Genomic DNA, 18,351 nt, shown 5'->3' on the forward strand with positions numbered 1-18,351 from the left:
ATCTGGGGATGGGTTGTTTTTTTTTTTTTTTTATTTTTCCAGCACCTCCCCACACCCTGAACGTTGCACCTCTGGAGATCCTGTCTCAGCACCTCTCACTGCCAGCCGCCCAGCAAAGACTCCCCGCACGCATCCCTCTGGCATCCCCCCACACTGGTTGTATTTTTTTTTTTATTATTCATTACATGTGTTTCAAACCTTCGAGAGATCCGTGCCTCGCTGCAGCATCGGCGAGCCTGCATCCTATTCCTCGGCGTTTGGCGGTGTCTCCCTCTCTCCCCGGCGCTCCGTTCTCCGCCCCGGGGCTGGGATGACCCTCGGCGGCGATGCGCCCCTGGGTTTTTCGTCTCCCCGGGGAAAAAAAGGGGCTGTTCTGCTCCGAGCACCGCTGTCAGCTGAAGGGGGCGGGAGCTGCAGCCTTGAAGTAGAAAAGGAAGAAGGAAAAGCAGCGGGGAGAGGGTGAGCTGTGCCGGACAGCGGTGGGCTGAGCCTCCCGGGGACCGCGGCTCGGGGAGGAGGAGGAGGAGGAGAGGATGCGGAGGGGCAGGGATGATGCGGCTGAACACCCGTCTGCCTGAGGAGAACAGCATCATCCTCCGAGGGGAAGGAGGAAAGTGGGGAGAAAGCAACAGAACTCGCACAGAGCCCGCTGAGCGCTGCCAAGGACTGACACCCCAGCAAAGTTTCCTGAGCTCGGTGACGAGAGGGGAGGAGGGATGTGAGATCCTGCTCCCCTCAGCGCACAGCTGGGCTTCCAGCCCCCTTCCTACTGGAACTAGCCATGGCTTTGTCATTCCCGACTGAAGGGTGAAGGGGATACCCCAGGCACACGCTCTCTCCATCGCCTTCCCTGGCTCCACGATCCAGCCCAGGTAAGTATCCTCCCCTTCCAGACATCGAGACTCTCTCTGGCCCTGCTGGAGAGTTTCCCAGCACTTTGCCCAGGAAAAAAAGTCCTGAGCTTCTCCTGATAGCTAAACGTTTTGTGCCTGTGTGGTTGTGAGCCTGCCTGTGTGTGTGGGGTGGTTGTAGCTGTCTGACTGCAATTTCTGTTTGCTGATCGCTGTCATTATTTTTCTGTGCCATCACACCTCTAGAAAGGAGACTCATCTGGGCTCTGTCAAATATTTTGGTTGTGCTGCTGCAATGAGACAGTGTGGAAGGATGACAGCTCAATTTCTCTCCACCACAACTAAGAGGGAAGCATGCTTAGCAGTACATGCTGCTGGTGCTGCTGCCATGGCTTTAAATGATGCTCCTAAATTGCTGGCTGAATATGTCAGTATGCCCTTCAAGCTCTAGGAACTCTTAGAGATACAGATGAAAGTCTCTCTCTCCCTGAGAGTATAGGGAGGCATGGATATTCCCCTGGAAGGAATCATTATAGCCTCTCGATTTCCATCATGCCAGCTTCAGTGTGCAGCTTTGATTTTTGCACGGCACTGCTTGCAGCAGTGCATTTCAAGCTGAAATATTGTTTGGAGAAGAAACCTTCACTCTAACTGATAAGAAAGGAAGCTGTTTCAAACAAAGAGCCCAAAGAGAACTTTATCCACTCCTGATGGAACAGAAGTTGGACATTTTGAACAGAATTATTTGGCTGAAAAGTAGGTAATTTTTTAAGCCATTGATTTCATTGTGGTGAAAGGTAAAAGCTGACAGATATCCTCAGGTGGGTCAGCAGTGAGAGCTGACCCACACCAGCCCATTCTCGCGGCTGGCAAGGGAATGGAGAAGCATCAGCCTGTGCTTTAGGAGATGACAGAAGAGCAAAGATGCTTCTGTTGTACATGACAATCAGAATAAACATGGGCTTTATGTTGTTGTGGGGACTTACTAGGTAGAGGATAGCATAATGTGTCCTGTGGCTTTGGTTTGTTTTTTGCTTTATCCTCCACTGCTCTCTTGGCTTTCTCATTCCTATGTCATCTGGTTTCCTAACAGGAATCCCTTGTGTATAATCCCTGATGTTTCATATGGAGATCAAGATAAAAGCAGCCAGTGATCTACTTTTTAAATGTTCCCAGTCCAAACACACTGTCTTCTACGTGCTCTTGGTCACCCTGTGATGTGTGTTCACATCATGTCCTAGCCCTGTAGTCATGCTTGACTTCTGAGATCTTCTGACCCCGAGCTGATGGGAGACGTTCCAGGCAGGAATCTGCAGTGAGTCCATTGCTTTCTGCCAGGAAAGGTCCACTACCCCATGTAGGTGCTGCAAGAAAAGAGGAGAGGAAAGAAGTTTTTCCTTGGACAAAGCATGGCCAGATCACTCATGGTGCAGCTGTAGAAAGGGTCTGACAAGTCCCAAAACTGCTCACACACTTTAGATGAGATCTTAGCCCTGAATCCTTTCTTCCCTTGTCACTTGCCAGGAGAAGGCAGTGGCTTTTCCCTGAGCAGTCACTGGGCACAACCTCTCAGGTGTCCTAGGGGTACCCAAGGAGGAGCCAATGACCTCCAGTCAAGCTGCACTGGGAGGTCTCAGTCTTTATGTGCCACATCCCTATTTCTCTACTGTGGGTCTGGTTCCCTCTCCTTGTGGGAAGGAACTGTGAATGCCTGCAAAGCTGATGGTGACTGTAGCCACTGTGAGCTCAGCTGGATCATTTTCTTGTGTCACTTATCCTCTAGAGCGGAGCTGTGGTTCTCTTTTACCTGCTGGAGTGAGCTGCCCTTGGGTGGGCTGCCCTGATTTATCATTGCCAGTGGTGCCTCTTGTCCCACTCCTTCCCTTACAGCCTGGGGATGTCTGGTCAGAATTTTGCCCAAGCTTTAAGCCCCTGTGCTCAGTGATTTGTAATGATAAATAAAAATTGCCAGGCAGACAAAATGAGCTACCAGGGACCATGCTGGGTGACATTTCTGCAGCCTTGAAAGCAGCCAGAAATGAGCATTGTCTCTTTGGAGTGGCTACAGGTGCCCACTGTAGATGTGATGGGCAACAGGTTGAAGCTCCTCTTGAAAATCTCAGTGGCAGCCTGACCTCTGGTGATGCCTTGCCTCAGAGCAGAAGCAGCTGGCTTGTTTGGTGTCCTGCTGGAGCTGCCTGGCTCTTCCAGGAGGGAAAATTCTTTCAGACTGAAAGCAGGTGAGTGCTGAGAAGGCAGGAGGAAGAAAGCTGGTGGAGTGACTCTGTGATGGTTTTTAACCACGAGAAGCCATGCAGTTCCCTGGTGAGCACTTTGCAATGAGAGAATGTGGGGCAAACCAAGGGGAAGAGCCACACTGAGGTGTCTACAGTCTCTGTGTGCCAAAGGTTCAGACTGGCATCTGCAGGAGCTGCTCTGCAAACAGTGTGTGCATGTGTGTCTTTAACCAAAAGCTGTCTTGCTGCTGGTCCAGGGCTGGTGAAGGAGGCAGAATCAGAGCTGAAGCTCACATCAGTATGCCAGGGTTCCCAGACAGAACAAAAAGACACTGCTGGGGAAATATGTGTATATGTTAGCCTGGCTAACGGAGAAAATGGTCTTTCTCTCTCACACACTCTCAATATCCTGAAAAATCTTTGCCTGCTGAGAGACTCCTCCCCAGTCAGGCATCCCCAGATGAGGAAGGATTTAATCCTTTCATGCACCTGTCCCTGTCAGCTCCAGCTGATGTCTCACTGAATAGGAACTCCACTGAAAGTTCATTGCTGCATACATTCAGGTCTAAACAAAAGCCCAAGTCAAGGAAATGAGATAAGACACCTGATAGAGCAGCAGAGAGCTTTGTCTCAGCTGGAGGTGCTGGAAAATTTTCTAATCTAGGAAACGTGTTGAAAATGCCCGGCTGATCCCACTGGCACATTTCAGTGTGATGGGTGATGGCTTATTGTTTGGCTTTTTGTGAATTTTTTTTTTTTTTAATTTAGTGGCTACAGCGTGTTGATAGCTCAGCAGTGATTCTTGGCTCTTGCCATAGAAACTGAGTGGTATCAGTTTTTCACTGACAACACTTTTGAAGGGGATTTGACAGGAGAGGAGGGAAGAAGCTAGGGAGCTAGGCAGGGGAGTAAGGAAGAGCAGACTGCTATTGTTTGCCATCAGGCTGGAAAGAGAAATGCTCTCCTGCCTGTAAAATCAAAGACATCACCAGCAAACTGCTGACAAATTGGCTTCTGGCAATTTGACTCCCCAGCAAGTACGGCAAACACAAAGCCAGCTCTCATCACATCCAATAATCTCCTCCATGGAGAAGCTGCTACTGTCACTCAAGGCTAAGTGTTTCTGCCTTGGGTTCTAGACAGATCCCCACACAGACTCTTTTTCAACTTTAGCATCTCAGTTCCCATGAGCCTCCACCCTGGAGCTGGTGTTGATTGTGCACAAACCTCGTGGAAGTTTGGATTTATGGTTGCCAGGCCAAACAAGATTCCTGGTTCCTTTTTGTAGGATCTCCTGCGATCACATTGAAGATGGTAGAAAGCATGGTCCAGCTGGCAAAAGACCCACACTGGCAAAAGACCCAGACTTGCTCCATGTTCTTATAGACTTCTGTGACTGACAGGGTGTCATTCAGCATCTGCAGGTGGCATCTGTGTCACTGTGCATCTAAGTGTTACCTGCTCGAGTCAGCTCTAAGGTTCTGTCTGTAGTCAGCTCAGCCCTCCAGTATGGACTTATTTTGGGATTTTCTGGGTCATCTTCTGGGACTTTTTATTCTCCACTGCATGTAAAGGCAACCTGGATGACTTGTTTCTGTTGCTGGAAAACTGAGATGTGGAGCAAAGAGTCCACCTTTCTGTTACAATTGTGGACCATTACCCATCCAAAAATGTATCACCCTCATATTTTGAGGGATGTTCAGGGCAGCACTGGGTTCTGTTGTCAGTTTTGGCAGGTTTTTTGGGGTGGTGAGACCAGCTACAGCACAGTTTCTGGCCATTGCAAACTTGGATTCACTTGGGCATCGTCCACAGGAATAGCAAAGGCCACAGAGCACACTGTGCTCAGTGCTCCAGCCTGAGGGTGACCACATGTGACCACCACAGCCAGGGAGGGCTCAGACTTGAGTGCAGGCTTGGATTTGCGTTTAGTTGCTGGCACCAGCAAACCCAGAGAAGATGCTGGTCACCAGAAATGGTGGAGGAAATGTGCTTTGGTTCATTGCTCTAACAGCTGCTTCTTCATTCCTCTCCAGGATTTCAAGGCAGCAGGAAACTGGAACCAGCCTTCCCAACACAGCATTCACCCTGTGAGGACTGAAAGGACCTCCAAGACTCTTCCCAGCATGTTCAGTGAAAAGAGCAGCGCCTCTTTGTCCCAAAAACCCACCCAGAAAAAGACCCGACCCCAGGGCCTCCCCTCCCCTGCTCTGTGCTGCGCCTGTGGACTCTGCATCATGCTAGCAGGGATCAACATCACTCTGGTGGGAGCTTTTGCCTTCGGGACCTTCCTCCCTGTGAACAACCCTCCCATCATCATTGGGCCCATCTTGCTGGTGGTGGCCTTCACATTCTTCGGCGCCTGCTGCATCTGCAGCCGGAGGCCCCCGGCACACGGGGCCCGCAAATCCAAGCCAGGCTCCAACATCGGCCTCATCAAACCCGGCAACACGGCCTTTGAGATTGAAACCAGCGAGCACACGGTGCAGGACACCACTGCTGTCCAGCTCAGTCCCACCAACTCCCCCATCTCCTCCAAAAAGTCCACGCCGGTCCATGAGAACGCCAAGGCCTGCAAACTCTTCACCATGGAAGGCAACGGGCCGGTGGCCAAATACACCACAGGAGGAGAGGCCATACAGCTCAACCTGCCCAGGGATATGGCCACATCCTAAACCTGAGCAAAGCTTTTGTCAGCAGCCTGCCAAATGCTGCGGTGGGTGGGCTGGAGATGTACCATCAGTCAGAAGTGTTGGGAAAGTGCTTGTGAAAAGCCAGCAGACAGTCAGGTCTCTCTGAACCACTTTAAGGGAGACAGATGCGACAGCAGGAAGAAAAATCATCCAGATTTTTTGCTGAAACATGCCCATTATGTGGTTTTAAAAAGAAAATTGATAATGATGCTGCTGTGAAAAGATGACTCTCAGTTCCTAGAAATATTCTGGCATTTTTGGGGAACAGATAGGAAGAGGGGAATGAATTAATTTGTCTGCTATAACGTGGAAATATGACAGTTGGAAGGAGAGGCTACATGGGACTGACAAATGACAGCTCTTTCTTCTCAGAAGTGAAGCAATTCTTGGACATAAAAGAAGCAAGAATGCAGTAAATTACAGCTTGCTGCCACTCAGTCACAAAAAGATTTCAGCATTTTTAGTGCCAGACCTTTTGGCAGTAGGGACAAAGCTGTGTGTTTGCTACTGGAAAAGCAGTGTGAAACCATCTCCCCTCTGCTGAAAATTCTTTCCCCATCTTGCCTTCATTCAGGTGATTTTACTGCCCATTTTAAGAGAAGGAACCACAAGGATCACAATTAGCACTGGTATTTTCCTCTCGTGTTAATGGGTTTGAGCTGCAGCTGTACTACTCCTTGCAATACATGTCTTGGAAGATCAGTCAGGCTGAATCCTTGGGGACAAACTCCTGGGGTAACCAGAGATCAACAGATGCCTGCAAATGGAATTTTTGAGCAATGATTATATACTGAGTCCCAGGCAGTTTCCTTCCCATATTTTTGTGGAAGGCTGGCCTAGGACACACATCACCCTGGGGCCGTGGGTAGATAACTCTATGTGCTTCAGTACAGCTGTGCTGGAAGATGGTGACAGTATCTCCTTCCCTGAAGTGACTGTGAGATCCATTGCCCAGGAATGGATCCTTGGTGCAGGAAATGGGCTGCTCAGTGGGTTTGCAAAGCAGTGGGATGAGCTTGTAGATGAGAATTTATTAAGAGCTGTTCCAAGCAAAGACACACCCTCTGCCTCAGAAAGACCCTAATCTGATGGATTAATGCTGCAAAGGATTTGTATTCTTCTCTGGGTGATTCTGGCTGGGAACACAGTGCTGTGCTGATGGGCTTTGGCTCTAACTCCTGTTCACGTGTGGGATGTGGGACCAGTGTGGGGAAGGACAGCACTGCTAGGCAGGACCTGTGTGGGGAGGCAGCAGCAGGAGAATAGATTTTGAGAAGGAATGGCTGCATAAGTCCTCTGTTTATGGTAACTCTACATTTGAAATGAGGTTTTTTGGACTTTGACTGACTAGGAAATCATCTGGACCATACCAGATCTCTACAGTGGCTCAGCCAGCTCAGAATCCAATTTCTGACAAGGCTGAGAGCAAGGTCTGGAGAAGACCATAAAGACAGGGAAAAACCAGGATGTTGCTTGCCCAAAGTGCATTCCCAGCTTCCAGTGTGCCATTGCTTAGGAACTTCCTGAGCTGGAATTGGTGCCTGTATGTAGTAGCCCTGAATGGATTTCTTCTCCACAAAATAATCCAGTTGCACCTTGACTGTCTGTCAGTTATCATCATTTGTGATCCTGCAGCAGGGAGATGCACAGTTTGGCTTATTTGCATCCTGCATCCTACTAATGCCCTTTGATGCCCCAAATTCCCCAGGTTAGAAGGGTCAGCAAACAGTCCATGCTCTCGCCACTATTCAGGTTTTCTGAGCTGTGTTTTCTATGTCATGTGCCCTTCAGTCATCTCTTTCTTACAGTACTTTACATCTCCTGTAGCGAGAGGGAGGTAACACTTCCCATTTAGCCCAGCATCAGCTGCTTGCTTGGCTGAGGACAACACAGCCCTGAGGCTTTAGCCGTCAGAAATGTGTGAAGAGAGAGATGGGAGGGCTGAAGGGGAAATGCTGCAGGAGAGAGAGGGATTGTGACATGACCAAGGCTCCCCTGTGCCACCAGCTACCTGGGTGTGGCCAGGCTGTGAGAGCCACAGGGATGCTGTGCCATGGACCTTGTGTGGCCATGAAGGAGCTGGAGAGAAAAGCCACAGTGCTGAACAGACCATGCCTGAGGTATCCTGGTTGCTCTGGGGAGCCACTGGGCAGCTGATGGTCCCTTCATGAGCTCAGGATGAGGTTGAATTGAAATAATTCCTTGATGAAAGATTAACCAAACACTCAGTCTTAATGTAAGGCTTTGACTACTCCAGCAGTTTGCTGCCTTCAACAGCTCCTTCTCCATCAAGGAATTACATCTGTGGTTTCAGCAGGGCTGGTCTATGCTGGTTAGGAGGAGAAGAGGCAGACTTGGGAGAAGGATGTTTGTGTGGGTTTGGGTAGATGTGGGCTCTTTGGTACAGCCTCCAGATCCTGGGAAAATCATTTAATTGTGCTGTGAGAGGGCAAAAACCTGCCCCCAGCTCCACGGAAAGCTGCTTTGAGGATGAGCGTTGCCAAGGAGCAGGGTTGGTATCAGAACACCTGAGCCTGGCGATTGCTCCAAGGTGGATGGTTCTGTACCTGACCCCTGTGTGATTTCCTTTAGAGCTCATTTTCTTGGGGAGCTTTGCCTCCAGCACTGCCTGCCCTTTGGAATGCAGGAATTGCTGTGCTGGGCAACAGGCTCCTGTGATTTTTGCCTGCCCATAAGTGCTGTAGCAATTAAGCAGAACAGCTTGCTGGTGTGGTTTGAGTCCCAGTTTGCTGGCCTCACTAGATTACAACAGGTAGGAAGTCTTTTAGAGGCATTTCCCGTGTGAATATAGTTACTGCAGCACTTTGAGCACTTGGAGCCAAAAACTTAAAATCAAGTGATAACCATACAACTCCTTTCTTTGTTTGCTGAGGGCTTCAAAGCCAAGTCTGGAGTGCATCCTGGAATTACTCCTTACCACAGCTGCCCTTTGAAATACTACAAGTGATGGATAATCAATGGCTGACCAAGAGATGACAACCAGCAGAGATGGCAGCTGGGCAGGCAGAGGGATAAGACCAGTGAGATGCTGATTCCCTGGAGGGGTGTTCCTGCCCACCAAGCTGTGAGCCCAGCTGCCTGCCTGCCCAGCAAGGTGGCCATGAGAACATCTGCTGCCCTCCTGCTCTTGCCTTTTTCTGTCTTTTGTAATTTCCATGTCTGTCTGTCTGTCCACCTCCATGATCAGCTGTGACTGATGTTGTTGTGAATCTCGTGCCTCCTTGTGTAGTGGGAGATAGGGAGAGTTCCTTGTTCTCCAGGTCAGCATTTCTGGTGTGAGTCTTTTTTTTAAAAATTGCTATTTCCGTGTGTGCAATGTGGAATTTGGAAAAGACAGACACATTAAAATAATTGCACTCAGAAAGCATTTGGCCTGCCTGCTTTTTCACTCTAATAACCACCTTCTCCCTTATCCCCAGACTGTGTGTGCCCCAATCCTGCCTGTGTTCATTTTGCCTTGTACTCCTCAGTCTCCTGCTTGATTTCCCAGACAATGCAAGAAGCTGCAATGAAAAAGCATCCCTAAGAATTCATGTTGCCTCTTAAATGCCAGTTTTCCTTGAAGTCCTGCTTGCCTAAACACATGTCCCACTGCAAACTCCCACTATCACTGCTTTGACTAACACAGGAATAGCCAAATTCAGCCTTTTTCTGCATGTGTGTGTTTAACCCCCAGCTGGGTACCTGAACAGGCCAGGTGTGAATTGTGGGCCTCTGGCTTCTCAGGGACACAGGAGGAGCAGGGCTGTGGTTTGGGGTGGGTGAGGACTATGGGCTCACAGATTCAGCCTCTCTGCTGATGGAGAGCTGCACTGGATTATTTCAGATGATCCTCCCCAGTCCTGGGTAGAGATGATATTTAATTTCTGGTGCAGGGAAGGGGTGGGAGCTGTATCTGTGTGTGCTGCTGTGTGTCTAGGATTGGTGCTGTCACCTTTCCGTGCTCGTCCTGGGCTTAGCCCAACATGGTCTCTTGGAGATGAGTCAAGGAGGGATAGCACTGCGAGAATAAAGAGGATTTGAGAGCCTTGCAAATTCACCTCGTCAAAGGGCTTCTCTCCCATGTGCAGCCTAGTGATTGGAGATGAGAGGAAATCTCTCCATTCCAGGCAGGCTGGCTGGTTAAAGACCTGAGAAATGAGCTGGCTAAGAAGGCTCCACTGACAATGTGTGTAAAATGAAAACCTTTTCCCTTCAGAAAGGATTTTTTTTAGCCATTAGGGAAAACTCCCTGGAAAGGTTTTTCTTTTTTAAAAGTGGGACCGGAGGAGGGTTTGCTGAGCATCCCCTGCCATCCTTCTGGACTTGCAGCCTGTAGCATTCCTGCCACAGCAGCTGCTCTACACTAACCTGAGCTTCTCTTTCCATCTGGAAGAATAAACCAGGAACATTATACAAAATGTAATTAGCTTTTTAAAATTTCCAGCCCAAATTTATCTGTGGCTGGTTTATTTCCTTTTATCCTTGTACCAACAATAGCTTTTAACCAAGATATCTTTTTACCTCCGGAAATTTTTATCCCTGAAACATTTTTAGATTTGCTGCAGATTTCCTAGAATTTTCCTTTCATCAGGCTGAGCTGGCTGACCCCTTCCATCCTTCCCTCCTGTGAAATGCTCACCTTTGCCCAGGAGACCTTATTTCTCTGATTTTGGCTCAGGAGCTCCATGAATGCTCCTAAACAGCCATTCTTTTGCAGGATTCACAAGTCCACAGCAAAGTACAAACTTTCCAGGTCTGTTTTGTGCAAGAAATTGGGCATTTGTCCTTGGATAAGTCCTGGAAGAGGAAAAAAAATCCATGAAAGATCGAAAATATCCATGAAAATGTGAAATTTCCATTTGCAGAGTCCCTCTGTTAAAAAAAAAAATAAAATGAGCTTTTATGTCATTAGTCTCCACTGAGCCCATGGCAAATGTGCTCAATTTAAAGGCTGAAAGGCTGGTTTTCTCCAACTGTCAGATGCTGTCAGCTCAGCTGAGCTTTCAGAAGCCATGGGAGAAACTCTCAGACACAACCAGCAGCCCCACTACAACATGCTCTGGCAGAGGTTTGCATATTTCTTTAAAACTCCTGGTTTTCAGACTGATGACCCCAAGGAGCTCCTTGTTTGGGGTGGCCTTACAGTGACACCCAGCCATGTGTCCCCAGGGGGATGTGAAGTGACAGTACAGGGCTGGTCAGCAAGGATTGCTCCTTCCCACAGCTCTGTTCCATCTCATTCACAAAGCCTCCACAGAGGAGATTTCACTGTTTCCATCAGCAGATCTCCTGCTACTCATCATCACCCTCAGCCTGTCTCTGCAGGATCAGCCCATGCTGACACAGCTTTGAATTCTCAGAGCACAGAGAGTGTCAGGCCTGCGAGGACAGATGACGTTTTTCATCCATGCACACAGAGTCCCCAGGAGTTTTTCCAGGGAGCCCATAGTCATCTGGAAATTTTGATTTCTTGAAATTGGCCTGTCCTGAGAATACACTGGTTCTCATGGTGCTTTTGCCAGGAAATAAACTTCCCAGGTTCCAGATGAAATTTCCGATCTGAACACTTGAGAATTGCTCTATTACTCAATCCTCCAGGCACCCCTAAAAAAAGATCTTGCTGAACTCTGTCTCTGCATCAGGACCAAACTTCAAAGGCAGCTTTGGGACTACAGTTCTTTATCAGAACCCCTGTTTTCAATCAAATCCAAAAAGCCAGATTTCTCTGCAACAGTGCTTTTAATGAGCTGTGCCTATGGAGATCTGTGTACCCTCCCAAAATCATCACAGTAGGTCTCTCCCTCTGAAATCTTCACTGGAGTTTCTCACATTCATCTGCTGTGATAGCAAATACAACTTCATATTAGTTCTCTGGCCTGGTGCCAGATGGATATTTGATGAAGTTATAAAGTCAGATGGAAAAATGATTTCTTTTGCTGGAACACAGGCAGAAAAGATGCTTCTTTTGGAGACAAATCCCTTTCTGTTGCTATCTCGGCACGAGAAATCAGTATGATCCATGGTTCATCTTTTTATCTCCAGCTGAGCCAGGCAAACACAATGCTGTCATTAGGAGTTGATCCTCCTTCTCCCATGGCAAGCAGCTGGTGCTTTATCCTGTTTGCTGTCTCTGGGTCTCTACACTCTCCATTTGGAGGCAGATTTTACATGTGGGAAGGACTTGCTGCAGGCAAACCCAGGGGTTCTGCAGATCACTGAGGGGTGGGCACAGTGCTGCTGTCTGCACCCCAAGGCTGCTTGGGCAAATCAGGAGCCAGATTTGTTTTTTGGAACCTCTCACGGGGCCATGGAGTTCACTGGAGAAAAATCACCTTTATCTGGTAAATCCAGCTGCACCTGGGAGTGGCAGAGCTGTTTGCTCTGGGGAGGTAAACCCAGGCAGCAGAGCATGGAAAGATCCCCAACGCTTCCCTCCCAGCTTCATCCCACATGGTGGTCTACAAATGGCTTTTCTTTCCTATCTTTTGTCTGAAAATACCAATCTGCCACAAAACTTTTGCTGCATCCTTGCTGGATAAGTGGATTTCCATGGCCATAAAACTCTGGAAATCTCTCTGAATGTGGTGTGACAGCATGGAGATGACCAGCAGTCCTGTCCATGCCCCTGGTGTTTTGCTGTGTGGATGCAAGTAGGGCAGTCCCTGCTCTGGGTAAAGAGAAAGACAACATGTGGGAGAGGAAATTGAGGGCCAGAGCTGAAAAGAGGGTCTCAGCTTTTCCCAGGGAAAGAATAAAGCCACAGCTCTCAACATCTGTAGCATCCCAGGGCAAGGACTTCCATGCCTTAATCCTGTGTTGTGTGGAGGTCCACATGCTCATATGTGCTGGCTTCCTTTGAAGGAGAGTGAGGAAACACCATCTCTTACCTTGATTAGAGCTCAAAATGCACCTTTCGGGTGGGCCAGCTTCGGGCACTCAATAAATGCATGTAGATTCCCTTGTTGAGGGCAGCAGTGAGGGCAGATGGGTTTTCTCTGCAGGGAACTGAGGAATGAAGTGACTGAACAATCCTGCTGGCTGTTGTTTTCCTGATTTGATGCATTTCTCTGGCACAAGGCTGAATTTCCCAGCAGATCTGGGCTACATATATTTTCATAGAGCCTCATTAAAGGCATAGCTTCAGTTCTGAAAATCACATTTGTTCTAAATAAGAGCTGTCTGCTGGGAGAATTAATTCCTCTGACTTAAGTCACCTCCCTGGAAGTGATGCTGTTGTCTTCGATTTCATGGCTCAGATGATTACACTTTTCCAACACCCAAGAATAACGAGATTAGGGAATTTGTGGCAATGAAGGCAAAGAGGAGGAACTGGCTAAGAAAAAGAGAGAAGAAATTGAATTTTCCTGTTAAGAGAAAGGGAAATGCCTATTTCACAGAAACAGCTTTGCTTTTGGGAATATCAATGGAGGAAACTCCCTGCTTGAACCAAAACCTCTCATTAAACCTATTCGGTTTGTTGCAACATTCAAAAAGTTTTGTGATCATGGTAGTTACCATTCACCCATCAGCAAGGCTGTGGGCAACCCTCTGTCCCTGTGGAACAGGGAGGAAAAGCCAGGAAAGTGTGTTTCCCCTGAGGACTTAGGCAAGCTAACTGGGCTTCTGGCAGGGCATGGTTGGTGGAGGGGCATTCCAGGATGGTGGAGAGCTGCAGGACAACACTGAAACTGAAGATGTCACAGTTTGCTGGTTGGGAACAACAATATTTGTTAGAGCAAGTTTTTACACAGGGAAATAGTGATAGAACAGGGTGGAAGTGGTTTTAAAAACATATTTTAAAACTAGAAGAGGAGAGATTTAGATATTAGCAAGAAATTCCTTACTCAGAAAGTGGTGAGACACTGGAATAGGCTGCCCAGAGAAATTGTGGATTCCCCATCCCTGGGAGTGCTCGAGGCCAGGCTGGATGGGGCTCTGAGCAACCTGGTCTAGTGGGTGGCATCCCTGCCCAAGGCAGCAGGGCTGGAACTGGATGATGTTTAATGTCCCTTCCAACCCAACAGATTCCATTATTCCATTCTGAAATGGGAATGGATCACCCCCTGAGCACACAGGGCACATGTGGGCACCTCAGTTCCTACTGCCAAAAATCAAAGCACCAGCCAGCTGACCTTCCTCTGTGACACCAGGGATGGGAAGAGAACACCCCCCTGGGAGGGACAACTGCTAAAGGGAAAGGCTCTTCTTTGGTGACACTGGGAGCACTTTATCAGGACTAACACTCGCAGCATCATTAGGTTTAATGTTTCTGTTATTTTGCTGTCAATTCTCCTAATGGCGCTCCAGCAGCATGGAGTTGAGTGAGTCACACAAGTAATTATTAACGAGGCTGTGGCACTGGAAAGGCATTCAAAGTTCAATTCACCACCAGCCCCACTCCATGTACATTCATTAATGAGCAGGTGCAAAGTGAGTTTGCTGAGGAGAGAAAAGGAGAGAGCCCATTCCATAGGAAATATTTTGCCTCATTATTCTCCACAGGGAAAAAGGTAGCAGCAGGTGGAGGGAGAGAGTAGGAGTAAGGGTGTACATCTTGCTCCTCACATTTTTAAGGGCATTTAAAAGACAGGCAGTCTGGGTTTTGCTACATCAGTGCTCAGACTGATAAAGGGACCCAGAGGTGCTGGCATCTGTAGGTACGAGGCATGGCAGGAAGCTGTGCCAACAAAACCTAGGAGTCTGAGCAGAAATAAACAGGCAAAAGGGATGTTTTGGAGGTAGGGAACTGGATGTACTAGGAGATGAAGTGAGGTCACATAAGGATTTGGCGGCAGAAGAGAAAACACTGCTTAGAGGTACTGCATCCTGCTGTGATTTACCCACCAGCCTTCCCTTTTTTCTAGATGTGCTTTGTGCAGGAGGCACACAGCCACACTTCCAGACAGACTTGTAGCTGCAATGACAGAAAGGCATCAATTCCCTGTCCTTCCTCTGCCCAAGGCTCAGTGCCTGCAGGCAAATGGCAGAGCAAAAGTTCACATCAACAGTGCACAGTCCAGCCTGGGAGGGTGGGTTTCTGCAGGGCTTTTTTATTCTGTTGTTTTCCAAGCTGTGAGGAAAAGGTTTTGTTTCAGTTTGCAGAGCAGGAGTGATAAAACACATTTCTGTAGGTAGAAAGATGATGTAGTGGAAACCAAGGACTCTCACTGAACATATTAGTGTCAAGGAGTCAACATATTTCTAGTGAAACCTGCTTTGGTGATGAGTTCTAGACAAGCTCTGAGAAAGGTTTCACATTTCAGCTTCACCCTTTATTGGGACTGCTGTGATAACTCTGCTTCTAAATGAAAGCAAGCCTGTGTGGGCTCCTCAGATTGTTTCCATTCAGTCTGACGCCTCCAGCTGCCCCCAAAAGCAGAGTTCCACAGCAGCAAAAAGAGCTTTATAGCCTTGGCTTTAATTAACTCCTACAGCAAGAGACACTTGGGCTGTAACGCGCCGGTGGCTTTCAGATATGCCATTTATCAGCTCCCTAAATGTAATCAGAGCCAGTTTGATCCAATTAGGCAGTACCAGGACAGGATAGCACCATCCAGCCTGGGTGCAGCAGCACTCAGGACAAGGAAATGCAATGCTGAAAGACTGCAACCTTCCCTTATCTAGGATAAAGTGTCATCATCCTTCTGTGTGATCCCTTCTATCCCTTTCTGTGATTAAGGTGAAAGTCCTCAGTGCCTCAAAAAGCACTTCAGTGTCTGCAAAAGGCTGAGCCTGTAACTCTTGTGTGTCACGTAGACAAGGCTGTCACATCGTCTCATTGGTGCATGGATGCTCCCTGTTGTTTTTTTGGTGCTCTGTTAATGGTGCTCATGGAAGGACCAGTGAACAGCTGGTTCCCCTGTTTGCTGTGTACTTTTGTCTGCACAACTCTTTGCTGGTCCCAGTCTGGATCCTGCCCTTTTTCCAGAGCCCAGTCCCTGCAATCTTAGGGACAAATTGCCCCCAGAATCACCCAGCATCACCTCAAATGATGGTGTCATCCCTGAGCATCTGTGGTCACCTCTCAAACCAAAAATTTCTGCAGCTATTAAAATATAGGAAGCCTTGCACTACCTTAGCTAATGTTGTGCAACTTCCCCTCTTCTTACAAAGAAGAAATCAGCCACCACAGATCTTGCTTCTCTTTTAGGTTTTGACCCTGGGGACCTGACTCCATCCTACATCAGTCTGCTGGGCTGCTAGCAAGCCCATCCTTCCCCAGAGCCACCTGTTTAATGCTGAATTAATTTACATTCCTTTTAAGTGCTTGTGTTTGCTTCAGCAGACAGGCTATGAGTTATTGCTTTTCTGTTCAGGAGGTTACAGGGGCCTCGTTAAACAGAGCAGAATATGCAAAATGAAAGGTGACTTATCCGTTGAGCAATACTGAAGTTTAGAAACACCAGGCAGCAAGAAAAGAGCTCTTACATCACTGCCTGCAAAGCTTTCTGCCCTGAGTTCAGTGTTTACATAAAATTTTCATCAAGCCATGAATTTAACTGAAAACTGACAGTCTGAATGACAGACTTCCCAGCAGTCAGCACATGAAATGGATCCCATTCAGGAGAGCACCAGCTGTACAGAAAGTGGGTTTTATCCAGACTGATTGATGAGGAGGTACCAACATCAGGAGCTGTCTGCTTGAGGAATGAGGCACCTTAAAGCCATGGCTTGGCTTTGATGGATGCCAGAGATCAGATCCTGAGGAGCAGAGAAGATCAGGTGGGATCCAAGCAAGGAGACACTCAGTGCTTCTGGAGATGCACTGGAAGAAGAGCTGAGAGCCACCAGGCTCAGCCAAGGGGCTGGAATTAAGGCTGGGGATTGGGCCAGAAGTGTTTTCTGCTGCCTTTGATACATCAGGTGGGGAGTGCATCCCAGAGGACCATTTAGGGGGGAAATTGCCAAGGTTTGCTCTGAGCAGCCTCACCAGAGGTTAAAATCAGATGCCCAAAGAATGACTGGAGTCATTTGGCACTGGATACAGTGGTTCTTGCAGCAGTCTGAGAGATGCTGGGAAGGTACTGGGGCAGTGAAGGCAAACCAGCACAGTGCTAGTGTTTGGCAGGAAGAGACAACATTGCTTATGAGTCTCTTTTCCCACCAAGTCGCTGTTTTCCACCAGATAAAACCAGATTTAGCATCCTTGCCACTCCTGGGCTATTGGGCTGCTGTCCTGTCAGCCTGGCCAAGCATGTCTGCCCCTTCCCTGATGCCCACAACGAGTCCCCAGGTGTCACTTCCTTGTCCTCTGTACCTGCTCTTTTCCCCTCTGCCCACAGCTCTGGGGACCTGCAATGAGCTTGTGAACCAGGGAGCTGCTCTCTCTCCCTCTTTTTTTTTTTTTTCTTTCTCTTTTATATTCCTCTTTTAGCTTTATCAGCCGGTCTAATAAAATATATTGTCTCTCCCTATAAACCTTGCCTCTAGAGACTTAACCACACTGAGGTTGCTATAACAACAACTGAGCTCTTTGCCAGCAAGAAATGAAGGAAAAAGGTACTGGAAAAACCAAGGGAGAATTCAGTAGAGAGGCTCCCCCTGCTCTGTGTGGTGTTATCCCTGTGAGGGGCAGGATGAGGCAGAAGAACACGAAGGAGAAGCACATCTCTGGGGGAAGGAGGCATTCGGGTCCCAAATCTGCTCAGGAAGTGCTGCAGGACCTTCCCTCCCCATGGAGCACACAGAGCAGATCTCCTGAGTGAATGTTTGCCCTGCTCAGGTGAAAAACCATCACAGAAACACACTGACTTTGGCATCGCTGGTCCCCAGTGACTGAGCTGCTGCCAGGACTCATTCACACAGCAAAATTCCCATTCCAGCCAAGAAGGAGGCAGGTGTCAAGGCTCTGATGGGCAAACCAGGCACTTTCAGAGGATAAATGGATGTCACACCTTCCTGAGACTGCAGCTGGCCAGGAAAGGTTTCCCCTGTCCCTGAGCACAGATGTTTCAGCAGCAGGAGAGGGACTGCTGTGGTTCCTTGGGCTAAAGAGAGCCAGGGAGGGCTCAGGTGAGGGAGAGGAGGTGGAAACTGCTGGCAAGGACATGCAAATGCTTGTAGAGGATGCTTATCCTAGGAAGCAGAGAAAAAAGCAGGGAAAAAATGGTTGGAGAGCTTATCTGAAGTAGCTACAGACACCAACAGACAGGGACAGTCTTTTCCATCTTTTTCTGATCTTTTCAGCTGATTGCAAATGCCACAGCAAAGCTCTTCTAACTCCATCAGCCAGGGGTTTATTCGAACCAAATCTTAATTTTTCCCTCCCAAGTTATGGATTAGGGGCTCTGAATTGTTAAACATCTGAGGATTGTCAAGAATAGAGAGTTTGTTAAGCACCCAAGAGCTGGGCATTAAAGAAAGTTAAATTATTGTTCTTGGATCCACTGCAGAGATGAATATTTATGGCTCAATCTAGTTTTCCAGAGTCTCATCATTTCTTATGTCAACTGTATTTTATAGAAATGTCCACAGGGAAGGAATTGACTTTTGTCCTGGGCCCAAACTAAACAAGCTCAAGCAGTGATTATTTGGGTTTCAGAACAGTTGGATAATTTAATCTCAACG

General features: G+C 48.1%; 1 protein-coding gene across 1 annotated transcript; it reads left to right on the forward strand.

Moving 5' to 3' along the window:
- Positions 1-419: 419 nt before the first annotated feature.
- Positions 420-9,169, forward strand: TMEM275 (transmembrane protein 275). The gene is made up of 2 exons (XM_085067680.1): positions 420-872; positions 5,125-9,169. The coding sequence occupies exon 2, from the start codon at positions 5,215-5,217 to the stop codon at positions 5,761-5,763; it is 549 nt and encodes a 182-aa protein (XP_084923806.1). The 5' UTR covers positions 420-872; positions 5,125-5,214; the 3' UTR covers positions 5,764-9,169.
- Positions 9,170-18,351: the final 9,182 nt, after the last annotated feature.

Source organism: Lichenostomus cassidix, chromosome 8 (genome assembly GCF_008360975.1).
Source record: "Lichenostomus cassidix isolate B80296 chromosome 8, HeHo_3.0, whole genome shotgun sequence".
NCBI classification, from domain to species: Eukaryota; Metazoa; Chordata; class Aves; order Passeriformes; family Meliphagidae; genus Lichenostomus; species Lichenostomus cassidix.